Source organism: Trichomycterus rosablanca, chromosome 13, assembly GCF_030014385.1.
Source record: "Trichomycterus rosablanca isolate fTriRos1 chromosome 13, fTriRos1.hap1, whole genome shotgun sequence".
Lineage (NCBI taxonomy): Eukaryota > Metazoa > Chordata > Actinopteri > Siluriformes > Trichomycteridae > Trichomycterus > Trichomycterus rosablanca.
The window spans coordinates 1,049,663-1,072,835 of NC_086000.1; the positions used below are offsets into that span (position 1 = coordinate 1,049,663).

Consider the following 23,173-nt stretch of genomic DNA (forward strand, 5'->3'; position numbering starts at 1 on the left):
TTTATCGTCCGCCAAAGCCAAACGCTTCCTTTCTCTCTGATTTTTCAGATTTTTTTAACCCAGCTTAGTGCCCTCTCATCCTCTGTACTGCTTATGGGTGATTTTAACATCCATATTGATGACAACAACTGTAAATTTGCCAGGGAATTTTTGGAATTGTTACAGTGTTTTAATTTCACACAACATATACATTTTCCAACTCATAAAAAAGGTCATACTCTTGACCTTGTCTGCTCTACTGGTGTCCTAGTTCATCAGCCGTCCAGCCATGACCTTACTGTCTCTGATCATTTGACAATCATCATGGACATTGAGGTCACTAGGCCCATCACTAGAGCTAAACGTAAAATATCCTTCAGGAATCTTCAATATATCTCTCCCTCTGCTTTCTCAGATTCTCTTGTTAAAAAGATGTCTGTCTGTCCTGTACTGTCTAGTAATTCATCTGACCTTGTCGATTACTATAATGACATACTCGCCTCATGTCTTGATGAGCTGGCTCCTTTGAGAACCAAATTTGTTTCATTTAGTCATTCCGCACCATGGTACACAATTGAGCTTCACCAAATGAAATCCCGTAAACGCCAGCTTGAAAGACTTTATAAGAAAACCGGTCTAACAGTACATTATCAGATTTATTCTGATTATCTTCAACATTACAAAGACGCTCTTACGGCAGCCCGATCCACTTACTATTCCGAACTCATACATGCTGGATCAACAAATCCTAAGACTCTCTTTTCCACAATAAATAAACTTCTCAAACCAGTTGACAATACTACCAATTCCTTTACAGTTGACAAGTGTAACTCTTACCTCTCATTTTTTCAAACAAAAGTTGAGAATATCCACAATTTTCTGACAGTTTCCCCTGTCATCTCTGTTTCTCCGCCTATCTCATCTCAATTTATTACCCAGCCTCTGTCTCAGTTCTCACCTGTGTCTCATTTGGACCTATCTGAGATCTTAACAGGGATGCGAAGCTCCACTTGTGTTTTGGATCCTGCTCCATCAAAACTTGTTAAGGGTTGTTTTCCAGTTATCTCATCACTTATCACAGAGATAATCAATTCCTCTCTTAGTTCTGGCTCAGTCCCTCAATCACTCAAATTGGCTGCTGTTACTCCCATACTTAAAAAACCTGGACTTGACTCTAACATTATGAGTAACTTTCGGCCCATTTCCAATCTTCCATTTCTGTCGAAAATACTGGAACGTGTTGTTGCCTCACAGCTCAAAGATCACCTAAATTCCAATAATCTATTTGAATCATTTCAGTCTGGTTTCCGCCCCCAGCACAGCACTGAGTCAGCCCTCCTCAAAGTCACAAATGACCTTCTTCTTTCCTCAGACTCTGGACAAATTAATATTCTCGTCCTCCTTGATCTTACTGCAGCTTTTGACACCATTAATCACTCCATTCTTCTGTCCCGCCTTGAATCCTCTGTCAACATCACTGGTACTGCCCTTTTGTGGTTAAGGTCATATCTCATAAACAGACAACAGTTTGTTAATATCAACAATTGTAGTTCTGCCATTGCTCCACTGTCCCAAGGCGTTCCCCAAGGCTCAGTGTTAGGTCCCCTTTTGTTTATTCTTTATATGCTCCCCCTTGGTGACATCATACGTCGGCATGGTTTACATTTCCACTGCTATGCTGATGATATTCAGCTTTACATCTCCTCCAAATCCATTAATACTGAACTTCACTCCACTCTGACAAATTGCATCACTGAAATGAAATTGTGGATGAAAGCTAATTTCCTCAAATTAAACTGTGAAAAATCAGATATGATCATCGTAGGTCCTACAACCCTGGCAAAAACCACAAAAAATTTTCAAATTACCATTGATAATGACACTTTGTCTCCGTCTTCTAACATCCGAAATCTTGGTGTAATTTTTGATAGCAACCTCTCTTTTGACCGCCATGTAAATCACATCACCAAAACTGCTTTCTTTCATCTAAAAAACATAGCACGTCTACGTCCATCACTCTCCTTTTCTGCCGCCGAAACCTTGATTCATGCTTTTATTACATCCAGAATTGATTATTGCAATAGCATCCTTTATGGTACATCTAACAAAATCCTAAAAAAACTTCAGTATATCCAGAATTCAGCTGCTCGCCTCCTTACTCATACTCGCTCCCGTGATCATATTACACCTGTTCTACAAAAACTTCATTGGCATCCCGTTGCTCAACGCATTCAATTCAAAATTCTTCTATTCACTCACAAAGCTCTCCATAATCAGGCCCCATCCTACCTCACCGACCTGCTCCATCAGCACATTCCCTCCCGTAGCCTTCGCTCTTCTGAGGCTAACCTACTGTCCATACCCTCTAGGACCAAGCACCGGACCTGGGGTGACAGGGCCTTTTCCATAGCTGCTCCATCTTTATGGAATGCTCTCCCCAAACACCTACGAGATTGTCCTGACCTGTCCAAATTCAAGTCACTTCTCAAAACTCATCTATTCAGAGTGGCATTTAACTTGTAACAACACAAAATAAATGCTTTTATTTTTGCTATTCTTTTTAATAGTTTTTATACTTAGATCACGACAGAAATGTGAAGTCCTAGATCCTAAAACTTGTAAAGTTTTCAGTTTCCTGATTGCATGTAAATCTGTCCTGCTTCTGTCTAATTTTAAGAAATTGTTCTATATTTGTTGTTCTCTCTCATAATTTAGCTAATTTTTAATGAACTGTCTTATGCTGCTCTCTTTGTTTTTATCTTAATTATTCTTGATGTTGATGTACTATTTTGATTTTGTACTATGATTTGTATGGTGTATGTACGTATTTGTTTTGATTATTTGTCTTATGTAAAGCGTCTTTGAGTATCTTGAAAAGCGCTATATAAATAAAATGTATTATTATTATTATTATTATAACTTTGTTTTTAACTCGTCCTTTAAAAAGAGAAATTTAACCTCAGTAACCAAACCTGTACATTAGTTTAGAGAAACAGAATATTAAATCCTGAACATTTAAAACACTGAACATTAAAAGTTACTTTAATAATGTTTTACACTTTGCTCGTCACAATGCTGAACCTGTATTTCCACTTTTCTCTCCCCGCAGTTCTTACCTGTACAAGCAGTGAATTCTTGCTGATGAATAAATCAGTTCTTTTATTTGCTCAGTGATGTTCAGGTTAAGAGAAAAAGAAAAATCAGTTTGATTAGTTTTTATGTAAGTAAGATTATAGCAGCTCAGTAGAAAAACAATGACATGATCAGTACAGATCGATTTGTGTAGATTATCATTTAAAATCAGCTTTAGTGTTTTTTTCTGTCTGTAAAAGTATGAATGTTAATATTGAGCATAAACACTCCAACACACAACAGGAGGTAAAAACTAATTCATTAATGTTCCAAGACGTTTAAAAAAAAATCTACACTTATTTAGAAAAGACATTAACACCCCAACTATCAGTAACACCTCATGTTTTATGTTGATTTTATAGGAAGTGAATTATGTTGGGGTTTTTTTTATTCTAAGGATTAAAAAGCAGAATGGCAGAATCTGCACTATCACAACTAAGAGGCAGCACAAGCAGCATGGATAAACCACCCGAATGTAAGTTCCACTGTTCATATACTAGAGATGTGTGTGTTTACAGATATATTTGTTTGGTAAGATCCATGGGTGGTATTCGATTTGGATTTACAATTGATGTTTTTTTGTTCTTTAGATTTTATAACATTATAAAATCTGGTCTGATCTTCATGTTTGATCTGCTTAAACTAATACACACACAATTATACTAAACAACAGAATCATTGAATTAAAAAAAAAAAGTGTGTTTTAAAAGAAACAGGTCAAAGTCCAGATCAGGAACCAATTGATTTGTTATGGCATCACCAGAAGAAAGTGGATCTTAAAAGAATTGTGCAAAACAAAAACTTTTTTTGAAATTTTATTTCCACTGTATTTTGGAAATGTACAGCACTTCATAAGAAGAACCAGATGATGGTGATCACAGACTGTTGAACATTAATGTAGAAAAATTCCACTTGCAAACCTGCAATAATTATTTTTCTCAGTTTCCAAACCATTAAAAGTGTCACTAATAGTAACGCTCGCTGTAAAAAAGTTATAAACATTCATCTGTCCTAACTTTTCTGGAGTGTGTTGCCGGCATGAAAGTATTTTTTATTAACAAAATACAATTAGGCTGTTCAGTAAAACACTGGAAATCTTTTCTTTCTCCTTTTGTGAGTTAATAAAGATTCAAGAGAATTAACAAAGTTTCAGTGCATTTATACTGTATAAAATATCTTATGCTTCTTTTATTTTTCTTCAAAATTTGTCAGACACAGTCACTCATGAATCCAGCTCCATCCTGTCTGAAGATCAGTTCCAGTGTTCCATCTGTCTGGATGTGTTTACTGATCCAGTCTCCACCTCATGTGGACACAACTTCTGCAGGAGCTGCCTTACACAGTGCTGGAATCTGAGTCCACAATGTCACTGTCCATTATGTAAAGAGAAATTCACCAAGAGACCTGAACTCAAGATCAATACAACACTGAGGGAGGTTGCTGATCACTTCAAGAAGAAAAGTCAAGTTGATAAAGCTGAGGTTCTTTGTGATGCCTGCACTGGAGAGAAGCAGAAAGCTCTGAGATCATGTCTAGATTGTGGTCTGATGTTTTGTAAATCTCATCTAAAGCCTCATCATAATGTTCTAAAACTTAGAAAACATAAACTCATAAATCCTGTGAAGAACCTGGAGGACTACATATGTCAGAAACATGAGAAACCTTTTGAACGGTTCTGTAGAGATGATCAGATCTGTGTCTGTCAGTTCTGCACTTTAGATGATCACAAGAACCACAACATTATTCCTATAGAGGAGGAGATTGATAATAAGAAGGTAAGAAACACTAGTAAAATAGTGTAAATCAGTCTTTATGAAACACAAGGAAGCAATTGAACATTTACTATTATCTTCTCAGACTCAGCTGGGTCAGACGCAGACGGAGGTGCAGCAGATGATCCAGGATCGACTGAAGAACATCAAAGAGATCAACCACTCAGTAGAGCTCAGCAAAGTGAGTAAATATAATGTAGTACACTCTAACAAAGAACATTAAAAATAATAATAGTTAAAATTCTTCTTCCTAGCTACAGAAAACTCTGGACAAAAAGCTCAGTAAAACTCTGGATGAGATGTTGAGAGAAACAGGTGAGAAGTTTCATGTTCCAGTGTTTAGACGTTGGTGGACAGTAAATGTAGTTCATGTCTTAAATGTAGATTTAGTAGATTCTGTGTTTACATTAAAATCACATCTTTATAATCATATCAATGATTTTGTTGTAAACAGTCTCCACAGAACTGAAGAGGATTCAGCAGTATGCAGGTACAGAGCAGCTTCTGTTCTTCTCTTTAATCATTCATTCATTTTCACTAACCACTTCATCCTGGTCAGGGTCACAGTGGCTAAACAGGAGCAAACATTCACCAGGGTACCAATCCATCACGGGGCATCACACACTCACACATTCACTCACTCACACACCATGGAAGATTGTAATAGCCAATGCACCTTCTTCATGTTTTAGGAATATGAGAGGCCTTTACAATACCAGAAGGAGAACATAGTAAATGTCTTGCAGACAGTGATCATGACCAAAACCAAAAGAATTAAACCACTTCATGAAATAAAATAAAAAATAAATAAAATAAATAAAAATAAACAATAATTTCACATTTTAAACTATAAAAATCTTTTTTACAGATATTACTATTTTCATCTCAAATTTTAATTAATCTGCTCACACATTTATTTCAACTATTATACAATAAATGATTTATTATTAATCTCACTGTGTGTTTATTTCAGTGGACATGACTCTTAATCCTAAAACAGCACATCCTAATCTCATTCTGTCTGATGATGGAAAACAAGTGAAACATGGAAACAAAAAGAAGAAACTTCTTAACACCTCAAAAAGATTCACGAGATACATTTTCATTCTAGGAAAGCAGAGTTTCTCCTCAGGTAGATTTTACTATGAGGTGCAGGTCGGTGGGAAGGCCGAGTGGAATTTAGGAGTCGCCAGAAAGTCTGTAAACAGGAAAGATGAGATTATACTGAGACCTCAGGATGGATTCTGGACTGTGGTTATGAGGAATGGGGATGATTATGAGGCTGGTGCTAGTCCCCCTGTCCCTCTCTCTCTGAAAGAGAAACCTCAGAAGGTCGGAGTGTTTGTGGATTATGAGGAGGGTCAAGTCTCGTTCTATGATGTGGAGAACAGGGTTCATATCTACTCTTATACTGGTCAGATGTTCACTGAGAAACTCTATCCATACTTCTGTCCATGTTTGAATGATGGAGGTAGAAACGCAGCACCACTCATCATCACTCCTGTAATAAAGACGTGAATAAAATTTATTCATTGTTAAATTATGAGACTAATTATACTTGTTATGACAAACACAAACCTTAACGTTACATCATGAAGTCCATTATTTTTAACAGATGTGTAAAGTAATTTAGTAAATAAACTTTGTTATTGTATATTAATTAATCTGTGTAATTAAACTGCTTCTTTTACTCCAATAAATGTTCATCGACCTTCGTTATCTCATAAATAAATAAACAATTGTTTACTTCATTGTGTTTGATTATAAAAATGGAGTGAAGCTGCTCACTCTCACTGCTGCACACAAAGACAAACAGGACGATGCTGCACTGGACGATCTCACTGACCGGTCAGTCCTAATAAGTGAACCCTCTAGTGCAAAAGTTAGAATATCAGTATTTTACTGTTAGTGCAGTAAATCCTCATAATCATATTGTTACTTGAGCAAACACGGCTGGAGTGTCTGTCTTAGGCTGTTGCTGTTACGAGGAGAAAGGAGGACTCAAATGCAGAATTCAAAATCAAAATTATATTTTATTTTTAATTAGAAATAAACAAAAACAGAGGAAAAATGAGAAACAAAATTAAGCTACTTCACATTTCTGCGAAAATTTGGGATCTCTTAGTGTGCATCTATTTTATATATGAGACACAACAACCTAAACACAGTGTTATTAATATAGAGGTAGTTCTTTTTTAATTATTGTAATAGTATTAATAATAATAATAATAATCCACACATTTATGAGGATATTGGTAAATAAAGTTTTAATTTAATAAATAATAAACCTGCTCTTCAGTAGATTTGTTCTACAGGGAACCAAGGAACCAGGAACGCCTTAATCTGTACTGAATTTACACTAAACATTATCAGAAAAACAGCGTAATGTCAGACTGTAGCAGAAAGAACTTGATTATATAAAACTGTTAATAAAATGTCCTTCAAAAAATTATACTCAGTAACCGAACCTGAACTTTAGAGTAACAGAATATTATAAATGTTAAACATTTTAAGCTTTTTCTCCATGGCAACCTTCTCCGGACCGGAGAGTGAGAAAAGGCGCCCCCTAGGAGGGGTAGTGCCGGGCAACAAGTTTATGGCGCAGTCGAACGGTCTGTGGGGGAGCAAGTCCCGCGCCCTGGACTTGCTAAAAACCTCCTGAAGATCATGGTACACAGGAGGAACTGTGGCCAAATCCGGGGTCTCCATTTGTGGTACTGGCGGGTTGAGATTCGTGCCGGCCTGAAGCAAGCACGAATCTCTACACCGTGTTCCCCAAATGAAGATTGACCCGGTGGCCCAGTCGAGGGGCGTCAGGTCGTGTCGACCCCAATTGCATGGGTTCGGGATCGGGATTGTGCGGAGGGGAGCTAGGAGGGACCAACAAGCGAGCAAACGGAGGACAGGAACCCCGTTCCCGCGCTCGCTGGCGAAGCCGGGTGTCTATGGACGTGGCCAGTGTGTAAAAGGCCTTAAGGGTGGTAGGAGGATCTCTAGTGGCCAGCTCGTCCTTTACCTTACTGGAAAGGCCGCGATGGAAAATAGCGGTAAGGGCCCCTTCATCCCAACCACACTCTGCTGCTAGCGTTCGAAACTCAATCACGTAGTCTGCTACTGAGCGACCACCTTGGGTGAGTTCGAGAAGGCGTGGACCCACCTCTCGGCCCCCCGCAGGGTGAAAAAATGTCTCCTTAAGAGCCTCCTTAAAGGAGCTTTCAGACAAACATTCAGGAGCGTCTTGCTCCCAAAGGGCGGTAGCCCATTCCAATGCCCTCCCAGTGAGAAGGGAAATGATATAGGCCACCTTAGAACGTTCTGTGGGGTAGCGAGACGGCTGTAGCTCAAACGCTAACGAGCATTGGAGGAGAAATCCGCGGCACTTCTTCGCTTCTCCCGAGTATCTCTCAGGAGGAGGAATGGGCGTGTCACGGATTACAGACTCCCTAGAGTGAGCAGCGGGACTAGGAGTGGGCCCCGAGATGGGCACTCGGTGAGGGCTACCTCATGCCTGCCCAACGCCACCCCTTGGTGGCGTAACACGTCGGTAACGGTTGTGGGTTCTGCTGAGTCCATGAGTGGTCGCACCTTTCTGTTACGAGGAGAAAGGAGGACTCAAATGCAGAATTCAAAATCAAAATGATATTTTATTTTTAATTAGAAATAAACAAAAACAGAGGAAAAATGAGAAACAAAAACCCAATCGGAAAGTCCGATGGTGCCGCAGAACTGCCGGAAAAAGAAAAACCCAAAAAGGGAAAATAACGATGTAGGACGCGAACCCCGGTCTTCTCGGTACGAACCGGGTGCGTTGTCTCCGCGCTATTGTGGCACGGGTGAATAAGAGACGGAGAGCGCTTAAGGCGCTACAGTGTTGAAACACGGGAGGAGATAACTCCCGGCAATCACTAGCCCCAGCACAGCGGAAGGCTAGGATAGAACGCGATCGGCGTCTGCTTTGCTGAGAGTCGCAGCTGAAGAAGTTCGCCGATCTGAAAAAGAGAAATATCAGGTTTAGATTCAACAGGCTGAGAGTGCGGATTCGAACCGGTGAATGCAGCGCGAGAACCGAAAGCTTAGCGGTGTCGCCACCCAGCAGTTCAGGACTCCAATTACGGGTTGAATCTAAGAGGTTGCGCGGATGCCGTACCAAGCGGACACGCTTGTTGTGTAGTAGCACCGCTAATGCTAACGCATAAACAAAGCAGCGCGAGGGCTGCACGGCGTCGCACCACGCTAATCCTAATAGGTAAAATGAAGACCGGTTACCTCGACCTTGCAGTCTACACACCCGAATAGCACATGCCACCAGGGGATACCGTCTAACCTAAAAGAGCGTGGACGAGCTGCCACGTAAGATCAGGGAAACAAACCAAAGGTGCGACACCCGCTGCTGTGCAGAGCTGGCTTAAATAGCCAGCTCGACAGCTGCGGGTGATCAGCCCTAATTGGTCCTCCTGCCACTTAAGGCCTTTGTTTGCCTTGCTCTGTAAGACCTACTTCGCTGGGAACTCGGGGTGCATTCACCAGCTACCGTAGGTCTCCTAATAGTTGCAGGATGTTGTAAGCAAAATAAGGAAGAACGATCACCACAGAACATTGTGTTTTTTAATGCAAGCCTGTTCCAGCATGACTGTGCCTCTTGTTGAGAATATTAAGCTACTTCACATTTCTGGCAAGCTTTTATTTAAGTAGGCTGAGGTTCAACAAGACTGCAAAATTTGGGATCTCTTAGTGTGCATCTATTTTATATATGAGACACAACAACCTAAACACAGTGTTATTAATATAGAGGTAGTTCTTTTTTAATTATTGTAATAGTATTAATAATAATAATAATAATCCACACATTTATGAGGATATTGGTAAATAAAGTTTTAATTTAATAAATAATAAACCTGCTCTTCAGTAGATTTGTTCTACAGGGAACCAAGGAACCAGGAACGCCTTAATCTGTACTGAATTTACACTAAACATTATCAGAAAAACAGCAACTACAGCCAGTTCTGACACCCCAACAAGAGAGAAAAGGGTACGTACCTTAATTACTACTGATTTATAGTGTAGAATGTGTACAGGTGAGTCTTTGTGAACTATGAACTGTGTCATGTCAGACTGTAGCAGAAAGAACTTGATTATATAAAACTGTTAATAAAATGTCCTTCAAAAATTTATACTCAGTAACCGAACCTGAACTTTAGAGTAACAGAATATTATAAATGTTAAACATTTTAAGCTTTTTCTTTAATAAAACCCGGACCTCTATGTTGCTTTAATAACGTGTTTTGCACTTTGCTCAGTACAATGCTAAACCCGGATTTTTCATTTTCTCTGTATACAGTTTTTACCTGTACAAGATGTTATTTGCTGTGTTATGTGCAGGTGATTCCCAGTTAAGAAAAACATCAAAATAAGTTTTATCAGTTTTTATTAAGTTAAAGTTTTCTGTCTGTAAAAGTATGGATTTTAATATTGAGCATAAACACTTCAACACACAACAGGAAGTAAAAACTTTCATGTTTAGATTATTGTTCAGAGACGTTTTTAATAAAAATCTACACTTATTTAGAAAAGACATTAACACCCCAACTATCAGTAACACCTCATGTTTTATATTGATTTTATTGGAACTAAGTGATGTGGTTTTATTCATCTAAGGATTAAAAAGCAGAATGGCAGAATCTTCACCACCACGAATAAGAAGAGGTCGATCAAGCAGCATGGATAAACCACTTGAGTGTAAGTTTCACTGTTCATGTACTAGAGACATGTGTGTGTTTGTTTAATAATGTCTTCAGAAGTTTTACAGATTTTTACAGTATTTGTTTAAGATCCATGGGTGGTATTTTTGACACTTAGATTCAGAGTTTATGTCCTTTTTGGTTCCTTATCCTTCAGAATCAACCTGGATTTCTGTATTATTTCATTATAAAATCTGGTCTGATCCTCATCCAATCATTTGATCTGATTAAAAAGCTCAATGAAGTTGTTCTGTAAACAATGCAAGTGTGTTGCAGGCATGAAATTATATGTATAATAAATGTCTTCAGTTACACAGTTGTATGACGTGTATAAATTATCTTATACTTCTTTTATTTTTCTGCAAAATCTGCAGTTACTCATGATTCCAGCACCATCCTGTCTGAAGATCAGTTCCGGTGTTCCATCTGTCTGGATGTGTTCACTGATCCAGTCACCACCTCATGTGGACACAACTTCTGCAAGAGCTGCCTTACACCATACTGGGATAAGAGTCCACAATGTCACTGTCCAATATGTAAAGAGAAATTCACCAAGAGACCTGAACTCAAGATCAATACAACACTGAGGGAGGTTGCTGATCACTTCAGGAAGAAAAGTCAATTTGATAAACCTGAGGTTCTTTGTGATGCCTGCACTGGAGAGAAGCAGAAAGCTCTGAGATCATGTCTGACTTGTGGTGTGACTTTCTGTGAGTCTCATCTAGAGCCTCATCATAACGTTCTAAAATATAAGAAACACAAACTCATAAATCCTGTGAAGAACCTGGAGGACTACACATGTCAGAAACATGAGAAACCTTTCGACCGGTTCTGTAGAGATGATCAGATCTGTGTCTGTCAGTTCTGCACTTTAGATGATCACAAGAACCACAACATTATTCCTATAGAGGAGGAGATTAATAATAAGAAGGTAAGAAACACTAGTAAAATAGTGTAAATCAGTCTTTATGAAACACAAGGAAGCAATTGAACATTTACTATTATCTTCTCAGACTCAGTTGGGTCAGACAGAGACGGAGGTGCAGCAGATGATCCAGGATCGACTGAAGAAGATCAAAGAGATCAACCACTCAGTAGAGCTCAGCAAAGTGAGTAAATATAATGTAGTACACTTTAACAAAGGAACATTAAAATAAATAATAGTTACAATAAAATTTTTCTTCCTACAGAAAAACACAGAGAAAGAAAAATCTGACAGCATTAAAACCTTCACTGATCTGATTCACTCCATTGAGAAGAGTCAGACTGAGATGCTGAAGATGATGGAAGAGAAGCAGAAAGTCGTAGAGAATCAGGCTGAACGATTCATTAAAGATCTGCAGCAGGAAATCACTGAACTACAGAGGAGAGAAACTGAACTGAAGAAGCTTCTGAACACTGAGGAACATCTCAACCTTCTACAGGTCAGTGTTCCTCTATCTGCTCAGTGTTCCTCTATCTGTCAGTGTTTCTCTATCTGCTTAGTGTTCCTGTATCTGCTCAGTGTTCCTCTATCTGTCAGTGTTCCTCTATCTGCTCAGTGTTCCTCTATCTGCTTAGTGTTCCTGTATCTGCTCAGTGCTCCTCTATCTGTCAGTGTTCCTCTATCTGCTCAGTGTTCCTCTATCTGTCAGTGTTCCTCTATCTGCTCAGTGTTCCTCTATCTGCTCAATGCTGCTGCAGAACATCACTGAACATCTTTCACTATACTGAGAACTTTCTCCTCTTTCCTGACCTGCTGTAGGATTATTCAACAATCTGCAGCCCTCCAACCACCAAGAACTGGACCGATATTAGTATCAACACTGATCCAGATGTGGAGACTCTGAGAACATCTCTCTCTCAGCTTCAGAAAACTCTGCACGAGAAACTCAATAAAACTCTGAATGAGATGTTGAGAGAAACAGGTGAGAAGTTTCATGTTCCAGTGTTTAGACGTTGGTGGACAGTAAATGTAGTTCATGTCTTAAATGTTAAAGCTTTAGTAGATTCTGTGTTTACATTAAAATCACATCTTTATAATCATATCAATGATTTTGTTGTAAACATTCTCCACAGAACTGAAGAGGATTCAGCAGTATGCAGGTACAGAGCAGCTTCTGTTCTTCTCTTTAATCATTCATTCATTTTCACTAACCACTTCATCCTGGTCAGGGTCACAGTGGCTAAACAGGAGCAAACATTCACCAGGGTACCAATCCATCACGGGGCAACATACACTCACACATTCACCCACTCACACACCATGGAAGATTGTAATAACCAATGCACCTTTTTGGAAGATACAATACCAGAAAGAGAACATACTAAATGCCTTACAGACATTTAACTAATCTGTTAACAGATTTTATTCAGTACAATACAATCAATGATTTATTAATGATCTTATTTTCATATCACATACTGTGTGTTTATTTCAGTGGACGTGACTCTGGATCCTGATACAGCAAATCCTTATCTCGTTCTGTCTGATGATGGAAAACAAGTAACACATAAAAAACACAAAGCAGAATCTCCCCGACACCCCAAAAAGATTCACTAATTACTGCTTCATAATGGGAAAGCAGAGTTTCTCCTCAGGTAGATTTTACTATGAGGTGCAGGTCAGTGGGAAGACCGAGTGGAGTTTAGGAGTCACCAGAGAGTCTGTAAACAAGAAAGGTAGGATTACAATGAGACCTCATGATGGATTCTGGACTGTGTTTCTGAGGAACAGGGATGAATATAAAGCTTGTGTTGATTACTCTGTCCTCCTCACTCTGAAAAAGAAACCTCAGAAGGTCGGAGTGTTTGTGGATTATGAGGAGGGTCTGGTCTCGTTTTATGATGTGGAGAACAGGGTTCATATCTACTCTTATACTGGTCAGACGTTCACTGAGAAACTCTATCCATACTTCAGTCCTTGTGATAATGATAAAGGTGAAAACTCAGCACCACTCATCATCACTCTTGTAATAAAAACTGAATAAAATTAATTTATCATTAAATTATGAGACTAAATTTACTTGTCATGACAAACACAAACCTTAACATTATACATCATGAAGTCCATTATTTTTTAACAGATGTGTAAAGTAATTTAGTAAATAAACTTTGTTATTGTACATTAATTAATCTGTGTAATTAAACTGCTTCTTTTACTCCAATAAATGTTCATCGACCTTCGTTATCTCATAAATAAATAAACAATTGTTTACTTCATTGTGTTTGATTATAAAAATGGAGTGAAGCTGCTCACTCTCACTGCTGCACACAAAGACAAACAGGACGATGCTGCACTGGACGATCTCACTGACCAGTCAGTCCTAATAAGTGAACCCTCTAGTGCAAAAGTTAGAATAGCAGTATTTTACTGTTAGTGCATTAAATCCTCATAGTCATATTGTTACTCGAGCAAACGCAGCTGGAGTGTCTGTCTTAAGCTGTTGCAGGATGTTGTGAGCAAAATAAGGAAGAACGATTACCACAGAACGGCTTACACCCAAGCTTTAGAGAAAGAGCTGAAACTGTAATATGACTAGAGCAGTATAAAGGGAGGCCCACAGTCCTGTTCTTTGTTCTTCTGCTGATATTCTGCTGTAGGAACCCACGATGGTGCTTATCAATTCTTCAATCCAGTCAACTGTAATCTGCTTTAATCATCTGACCTTAATTTTCCATGATGACCTCTAGTTGTGTTGGTACTATTATAGGCTAAAACAAATGTGTATTTATTTAGTTGATTATATAATTTTTAATAAAAAAACATTGTGACACATTTTAAGAAAAGTGCAAAATAAAAGCATTTTTACTTGAGGTACATTTTTACTTATATTATAATTTTTATTGAGTGTATTTTAAGTTTAGGAATAGTATATTTAAAAGTAATGCTTGTTTTTGTGTGATACATAGTTTTCTTTTTAAAATATATAGAATTATAATATAAATACAAACCACATTTTTGGAAAAGGTTTCTAAAATATCATCAGTATTTTAGTGCTTCACTGATCAACATCATTTGATTATGTAAACATAAACACGTCCTTAAATACCTGCAACACATTCAGAAAACTGCTCAATGCTCTCAATGCTTTCTTCTTTAGTAGTAATTCAGATCTTGTCCATTTTTATATTGAGTTTTGCTTTTTCTCTGTCAGTATGTATTTCATTATAAGAGCTTTAACTTTGTTTAGAAATTTGAAGAGAGTTTGGTCAATTTAAGATCCCTGAGTGTCCATACATTTTATATATGAGACACACCGGCTTAAACAAAGTGGCATTAATAGAATAACAATAATAATAATAATAATAAAACTGCTCTTCAGTAGATGTACTAACTACAGGGAGGAAGTGACGTCACACTAGTGACGTGAATGTGAACCTGGATCAGTCAGAACACGCTTCAGCCAGGAACACTACTCCTTAATCTGTACTGAATTTAATTACAGTTTCAGCAGAAAAAACAGCATAAAACAGCCAGTTCTGACACCCCAACAAGAGAGAAAAGGGTACGTACCTTAATTACTACTGATTTATAGTGTAGAATGTGTACAGGTGAGTCTTTGTACAGGTAAAGTATGAACTGTGTCATTTCATACACTTCTGTAGCAGAAGGAACTTGATTATATAACTTTGTTTTTATCTCGTCCTTTAAAAAGAGAAATTTAACCTCAGTAACCAAACCTGTACATTAGTTTAGAGAAACAGAATATTAAATCCTGAACATTTAAAACACTGAACATTAAAAGTTACTTTAATAATGTTTTACACTTTGCTCGTCACAAGGTTAAACCCGGACTTTCCACTTTTCTCTCCCCGCAGTTCTTGCCTGTACAAGCAGTGAATTCTTGTTGATGAATGAATCAGTTCTTTTATTTGCTCAGTGATGTTCAGGTTAAGAAAAACAGAAAATAAGTTTTATCACCTTTTATCAATTTAAAGTTTTATATCCATAGAAAAACAATGACATGATCAGTAGCGCTCCAGAGATTCATTTGTGCAGCTCATTTAAAAGCAGCTTCAGCGTTTTTTTCTGTCTGTAAAAGTATTTATTTTATTATTGAGTGGAGCAAAAACACTCTTACACACAACAGTAAGTAAACAATTATTATTGATTCATTACTAATCAGAGACCTCTGAATAAAAATCTGTACTTATTAAAATATAATTTACTACATTATTTAGACAAGGCTTAAACACACGAATGATGTTTTATATTGATATTGTGAGAACTAAGTGATGTGTTTTCCTGATTTAGGGATTAAAAAGCAGGAGGAGTAAAAAATGGCAGAATCATCATCACGAATAAAAAGACGCCGTACAGAAAGCATGGATGAGTGTAAGTTTCACTGTTCATGTACAAGACATTTAGATTCAGAGTTTATCTTCTTTTTAGTTCCTTGTCCTTTAGACAGTTGGACAAAAATGTAAAGATTGGTTCAGAATCAACCTGCATTAATTCATCATAAAATCTGGTTTGATCTTCATCCAAATCTACTTAAACTTATTCACTCATAATTATTCTAAACAACAGAACTACAACAGAATCATTAAAAGAAAAAGTGTTTTGTAAAACAGGTCAGAGTCCAAATTACAACCTAAATGAGTTGCTGTGGCATCACCAGAAGAAAGTGAATCTTAGTAAAATCTGACAAATTCTGATAAACTAAAATGCTGAATATCAGATCATGTGAGTAAAGCAATAATTCAGGTCATTTCATTTATGTTCAAAAAGCTTTTTTGTAACTTCATTTCAACTTTTTTGAAACATCCAGCAACTGTGACCACAAACTGTTAATCATTCATAGTAAATATGTTAAACATCTGTACCAACTTTTTTTAGTGTGTTGCAGGCGTTAAATTTTTTATTTCATATTAACAAACTACAATAAATTTGGTCAGTAAAAACACTGGAAATCTTTTCTTGCTACTTTTTATAGTTAAATAAAGATTTAAGAGAATTAAATCACAGATTCTTCTTTTCTGGAAATGGGGTTTGTGATATACAGTGAGGAAAATAAGTATTTGATACAATGCCGATTTTGCAAGTTTTCCCACCTACAAAGAATGGAGAGGCCTGTAATTTTTATCGTAATTTTTACACTTCAACTGTGAGAGACAGAATCTAAAAATCCAGATAATCACATTGTATGATTTTTAAATAATTAAATTGCATTTTATTGAACGAAATAAGTATTTGATCACCTACCAACCAGCAAGAATTCTGGCTCTCACAAACCTGTTGTTTGTCTTTCTTTAAGAAGCTCCTCCTATTCTGCACTCATTACCTGTATTTATTGCACTTGTTTGAACTCGTTACCTGTATAAAAGACACCTGTCCACACACTCAATCAATCACACTCCAACCTCTTCACTTTGGCCAAGACCAAAGAGCTGTCTAAGGACACCAGGGACAAAATTGTAGACCTGCACAAGGTTGGGATGGGCTACACAACAATAGCAAGCAGCTTGGTGAGAAGGCAACAACTGTTAATTATTAGAAATTATTAGAAAATGGAAGAAACACAAAAAGACTGTCAATCTTCCTCGGTCTGCTGCTCCATGCAAGATCTCACCTCGTGGGGTAAGGATGATCCTGAGAAAGGTGTGTGTGTGTGTGTGTGTGTGTGTGTGTGTACGCGCTAATTGTGCTCCCATGTTATGCTCAGAATAAATGGTGAAGATTCCAGTCTTGACTCCGTGTGGTTGGTGTCCTGAGCTGTCCGATCTGTTAAGTCTGCTACACCAGCACATGTCCAGGCCCATTTGAAGATCACCAATTACCACCTGGATGATCCAGAGAAGGTATGGGAGAAGGTCGTGTGGTCAGATGAGACAAAAATAGAGCTTTTTGGTATCAACTCCACTCGCCATGTTTGGAGGAAGAAGATGGATGAGTACAACCCGTCCCAACCATGAAGCATGGGGGTGGAAACATCATACTTTGGGGGTGCTTTTCTGCAAAGGGGACAGGACGACTGCACTGTATTGAAGGGAGGATGGATGGGGTCATGTATAGCGAGATTTTGGCCAACAACCTCCTTCCCTCAGTATAAGCATTGAAGATAAGGCGTGGCTGGGTCTTCCAGCATGACAATGACACGGAACACACAGTCAGGGCAACTAAGGAGTGGCTCCATAAGAAACATTTCAAGGTCCTGGAGTGGCCTAGCCAGATCTTTGGAGGAAGCTGAAACTCAATGTTGCCCAGCGACAGCCCCGAAACCTGAAAGATCTGGAGAAGATCTGTATGGAGGAGTGGGCCAAAATCCCTGCTGCAATGTGTGCAAACTTGCTCAAGAACTACAGGAAACGTCTGACCTCTTTTATTATGGTTTTTGTACCAAATATTAACTTCTGTTTTTCCATTGTGTCAAATACTTATTTTATGCAATAAATAAAAATTACAGGCCTCTCCATTCTTTGTAGGTGGGAAAACTTGCAAAATCGGCAGTGTATCAAATACTTATTTTCCTCACTGTAAATGATAACATATATTATTTTAATATGAATGAAAAGCAAAAGTTCTGCTTTCTGAATGTTGAGGTGAAAGTCTACAGTTGTATAAAGTGTATAAATGATCTTTTGATTCTTTTCTGTTTCTGTTAAATCTGTCAGTCACACGTGATTCCAGCAACATCCTGTCTGAAAATCAGCTGCTGTGTCTCATCTGTATGGATGTGTTTACTGATCCAGTTACCACCTCATGTGGACACAACTTCTGCAGGAGCTGCCTTACACAACACTGGGATAAGAGTCCACAATGTCACTGTCCAATATGTAAAGAGAAATTCACCAAGAGACCTGAACTCAAGATCAATACAACACTGAGGGAGGTTGCTGATCACTTCAGGAAGAAGAGTGAAGTTGATAAACCTGAGGTTCTGTGTGATGCCTGCACTGGAATGAAACAGAAAGCTCTGAAATCATGTCTGGATTGTGGTGTGACTTTCTGTGAGTCTCATCTAGAGCCTCATCATAATGTTCTTAAACTTAGAAAACACAAACTCATAAATCCTGTGAAGAACCTGGAGGACTACAGATGTCAGAAACATGAGAAACCTTTTGAACGGTTCTGTAGAGATGATCAGATCTGTGTCTGTCAGTGGTGTATCAAGGCAGATCACAAGAACCACAACATTATTCCTATAGAGGAGGAGATTAATCATAAGAAGGTAAGAAACACTAAAGCTTCATCTACACGCCCGTGTCATGACAAAAAGCCTCTTTATAAATGCAGCAAGCTTTAAAATGTCAGAACAATGACCACCACTCAGGGCCATTTGATGAGACACCATCAACAACTTGCTGTCCTCAGCTTAACCTGCAGAAAATAACTTCTCATGGCTAACTCTGGTCAGTTCATGGTGTCTCCAGTGTTTGTTAGTGGACACAGATATACCAGATTAAAGGAAAGTATGAGGAGATAACTGTTTCAGTCTTGCTCACCCTCTCTCTTGTTAACTGGTTTTCATAAAAAAACAGTGAATGCCTACAGCCTTCAGTACAGTAGTGAACAGGACACCAATCCTTTGTGTGGTCACAGCCAATCACGTCTTTTTGTATGCCTGACTGGTTGACAGCACCAGTAGGGATTCAAATATGATTCCCCGAACCTGATTACCCAGGTTTCTTGCTTAAAAGTTGTTCTTTTTCTTTGACTTCGTCTCTTAAACTGGATGTTTGAGAACAATCTGTAAAAAATAATATCATAAATAATAAAGTCTATATGAAACTTGAGGAAGGAATTTAATCTGTAAAATGATATTTTCTTCTCAGACTCAGTTGGGTCAGACACAGACGGAGGTGCAGCAGATGATCCAGGATCGACTGAAGAAGATCAAAGAGATCAACCACTCAGTAGAGCTCAGCAAAGTGAGTAAATATAATGTAGTACACTTTAACAAAGGAACATTAAAATAAATAATTATTAAAATAAAATTCTTCTTCTTACAGAAAAACTCAGAGAAAGAAAAATCTGACAGCATTAAAACCTTCACTGATCTGATTCACTCCATTGAGAAGAGTCAGACTGAGATGCTGAAGATGATGGAAGAGAAGCAGAAAGTCGTAGAGAATCAGGCTGAACGATTCATTAAAGATCTGGAGCAGGAAATCACTGAACTACAGAGGAGAGAAACTAAGCTGGAGAAGCTTCTGAACACTGAGGAACATCTCAACCTCCTACAGGTCAGTGCTCCTCTATCTGCTCAGTGTTCCTCTATCTGCTCAGTGTTCCTCTATCTGCTCAATGCTGCTGCAGAACATCACTGAACATCTTTCACTATACTGAGAAATTTCTCCTCTTTCCTGACCTGCTGTAGGTTTATCAAACAATCTGCAGCCCTCCAACCACCAAGAACTGGACCGATATTAGTATCAACACTGATCCAGATGTGGAGACTCTGAGAACATCTCTCTCTCAGCTTCAGAAAACTCTGAATGAGAAGTTGAGAGAAACAGGTGAGCAGTTTCATGTTCCAGTGTTTAGACGTTGGTGGACAGTAAATGTAGTTCATGTCTTAAATGTTAAAGCTTTAGTAGATTCTGTGTTTACATTAAAATCACATCTTTATAATCATATCAATGATTTTGTTGTAAACAGTCTCCACAGACCTGAAGAGGATTCAGCAGTATGCAGGTACAGAGCAGCTTCTGTTCTTCTCTTTAATCATTCATTCATTTTCACTAACCACTTCATCCTGGTCAGGGTCACAGTGGCTAAACAGGAGCAAACATTCACCAGGGTACCAATCCATCACGGGGCATCACACACTCACACATTCACTCACTCACACACCATGGAAGATTGTAATAGCCAATGCACCTTCTGCATGTGTTTGGAAGATACAATACCAGAAATAGAACATACCAAATGCCTTACAGACAGTCATCATGACCAAAAGCAAAAGTATGAACCCAATCTTCTGCATCATCATACAAATCTCACCAAATCTTTCCTGAAAAATAAATTTTCACATTTTAAACTACACTGCAAAAAATGTGGAGTAAGAAAGTAAAAAAAAGCTTAGGAACGTTTTTCCATGTAAAAACTGCTAGTAAATTTAACAGACCATATATTCAAGTAAAGGTTACTCACAATTCTATCTAGATTTTACTAGAAGTACTTTAGTAAATGAGTTCTGCCTCAAGTGTATTTTAATAGCTGTATATTAGTAGATTTTACTCAAACAGTGCAGCACTATATTAAAACATGGCTTTTAAAATGCCATATTATAAAATACCAAATATTTTTACATTATGGAATTCATTTTCTTAACATGGATGATTACCATATACAAAAGCCACTACAACATTGACAGACAACGTTTTTGTCAAACTTTTAAAAAAAATTTTGCTTAATTAATTGAAATGCATTTTCACTTCAACAGTTCAGTGGACAAAATGTCTTTTAAACAGCGTGTTTGTAAAGTCTCACTCGCTACACAAAAGTAAAAACTGTAAATGGAAAACAAACTATAAAAGTGTCACAGTTTAAGGACAAAATAAATATCAATCTTTCAAACTTTTTCTGAAGCCTTGCAGCAAAAAATAAATAAAAATAGATGCAAGTAAAAGTGCAAGAGAAACACTCGCTCCAGGTGGACTGTAGTTCTCCTCCTAAACTCATCTGTCATCTAAGACAAAGATTAAAAAATAACATTATAAGTTAGTAATTATGAAGTTTATGTAGACCTCAGAATGTTATGTGTAATTCAATTTTACTTTCTCAAGGTTTGCTCACAGGTCGCCTAATAATGCACATTTGGATTTGAAAGACCCGGGGCTACATCCTCATACAGATTTATCTTCGAGTAATAAAATGGGCTCATAATCATGAGACAAAAGAACTATTTCAGAACCAACATTTTAAGTCCATGTACATTAAAAGGAACATTTTGTCACGATTAACTTAACTACATAACATTAATTCTGCGATGCTAACGGGCGCTAATTTGGCGCCATGAGTGTAGAAAGTTAAACAATGTTTTGGCACTGGCACAGTAATGTAATTTCTTAAAAAGTGAAAACCTACCGTAAAACAGTCCCCTTTGGCCAAAGTATGCTCATTGTATAAAAGTTTTTTTTAAACTTTTTTTTTTAATAGAAAAAACATTCGTGTTCATTTACTATTTAACTAATCTGCTAAAAGATTTTATTCAGTATGATACAATCAATAATTTATTAATGATCTAATTTTCATATCACAAACTGTGTGTTTTTTCTAGTGGACGTGACTCTGGATCCTGATACAGCAAATCCTTATCTCGTTCTGTCTGATGATGGAAAACAAGTGTCATATGCAAACACGATGCAGAACCTCCCAAACACCCCAAAAAGATTCTCCAGATGCTGCATCATTCTAGGAAAGCAGAGTTTCTCCTCAGGTAGATTTTACTATGAGGTGCAGGTCAGTGGGAAGACCAAGTGGAATTTAGGAGTCGCCAGAGAGTCTGTAAACAGGAAAGGGAATTTTATATTGAGACCTCAGGATGGATTCTGGATTGTAATTCTGAGGAATGGGGATGAATTTACAGCTCGTGCTGCTTCCCCCGTCCTCCTCTCTCTGAAAGAGAAACCTCAGAAGGTCGGAGTGTTTGTGAATTATGAGGAGGGTCTGGTCTCATTTTATGATGTGGAGAACAGGGTTCATATCTACTCTTATACTGGTCAGACGTTCACTGAGAAACTCTATCCATACTTCTATCCTGGTAATAATTATGAAGGTACAAACGCAGCACCACTCATCATCACTCCTGTAATAAAGACTAAATAAAATAAATAAATAAAATAAATAAATAAAATTAATTAATCATTAAATTATGAGACTAAATAAACTTGTCATGACAAACACAAACCTTAACGTTACATCATGAAGTCCATTATTTTTTAACAGAGGTGTAAAGTAATTTAGTAAATAAACTTTGTTATTGTACATTAATTAATCTGTGTAATTAAACTGCTTCTTTTACTCCAATAAATGTTCATCGAACTTCGTTATTTCATAAATAAATAAACAATTGTTTACTTCATTGTGTTTGATTATAAAAATGGAGTGAAGCTGCTCACTCTCACTGCTGCACACAAAGACAAACAGGACGATGCTGCACTGGACGATCTCACTGACCAGTCAGTCCTAATAAGTGAACCTTCTAGTGCAAAAGTTAGAATAGCAGTATTTTACTGTTAGTGCATTAAATCCTCATAGTCATATTGTTACTCGAGCAAACGCAGCCGGAGTGTCTGTCTTAAGCTGTTGCAGGATGTTGTAAGCAAAATAAGGAAGAACGATTACCACAGAACGGCTTACACCCAAGCTTTAGAGAAAGAGCTGAAACTGTAATATGACTAGAGCAGTATAAAGGGAGTATAAATGTTCTTTGTTCTTCTGTGCAAAATGCATTTTTTCTTGAAGTCCCAAGACTTTTTTTATTATATCTATATTATAATTTTTATTATTTTATTTTAAGTTTAGGAATAGTATATTTAAAAGTAATGCTTGTTCTTGTGTGATACATAGTTTATATTAAATATATACAGTAGAATATGAATACAAACCACATTTTTGGAAAA

The 23,173-nt window shown here is 37.5% G+C and overlaps 2 protein-coding genes and 1 pseudogene across 2 annotated transcripts; all 3 read left to right on the forward strand.

Annotated features, from left to right (window-relative positions):
• Positions 1-3,522: 3,522 nt before the first annotated feature.
• LOC134325609 (E3 ubiquitin-protein ligase TRIM39-like) lies at positions 3,523-6,401 on the forward strand. Its single transcript, XM_063007858.1, has 7 exons — positions 3,523-3,586; positions 4,324-4,776; positions 4,849-4,886; positions 4,969-5,064; positions 5,138-5,198; positions 5,338-5,373; positions 5,857-6,401. The coding sequence occupies exons 1-7, from the start codon at positions 3,523-3,525 to the stop codon at positions 6,399-6,401; spliced, it is 1,293 nt and encodes a 430-aa protein (XP_062863928.1).
• A 4,151-nt stretch (positions 6,402-10,552) lies between these two features.
• LOC134325389 (E3 ubiquitin-protein ligase TRIM39-like) lies at positions 10,553-13,590 on the forward strand (annotated as a pseudogene).
• A 2,338-nt stretch (positions 13,591-15,928) lies between these two features.
• LOC134325610 (E3 ubiquitin-protein ligase TRIM39-like) lies at positions 15,929-22,376 on the forward strand. Its single transcript, XM_063007859.1, has 7 exons — positions 15,929-15,938; positions 18,218-18,774; positions 19,379-19,474; positions 19,556-19,789; positions 19,924-20,062; positions 20,205-20,240; positions 21,829-22,376. Exons 1-7 carry the CDS (start codon positions 15,929-15,931, stop codon positions 22,374-22,376), a joined length of 1,620 nt encoding a protein of 539 aa, XP_062863929.1.
• The last annotated feature ends 797 nt before the right edge of the window (positions 22,377-23,173 follow it).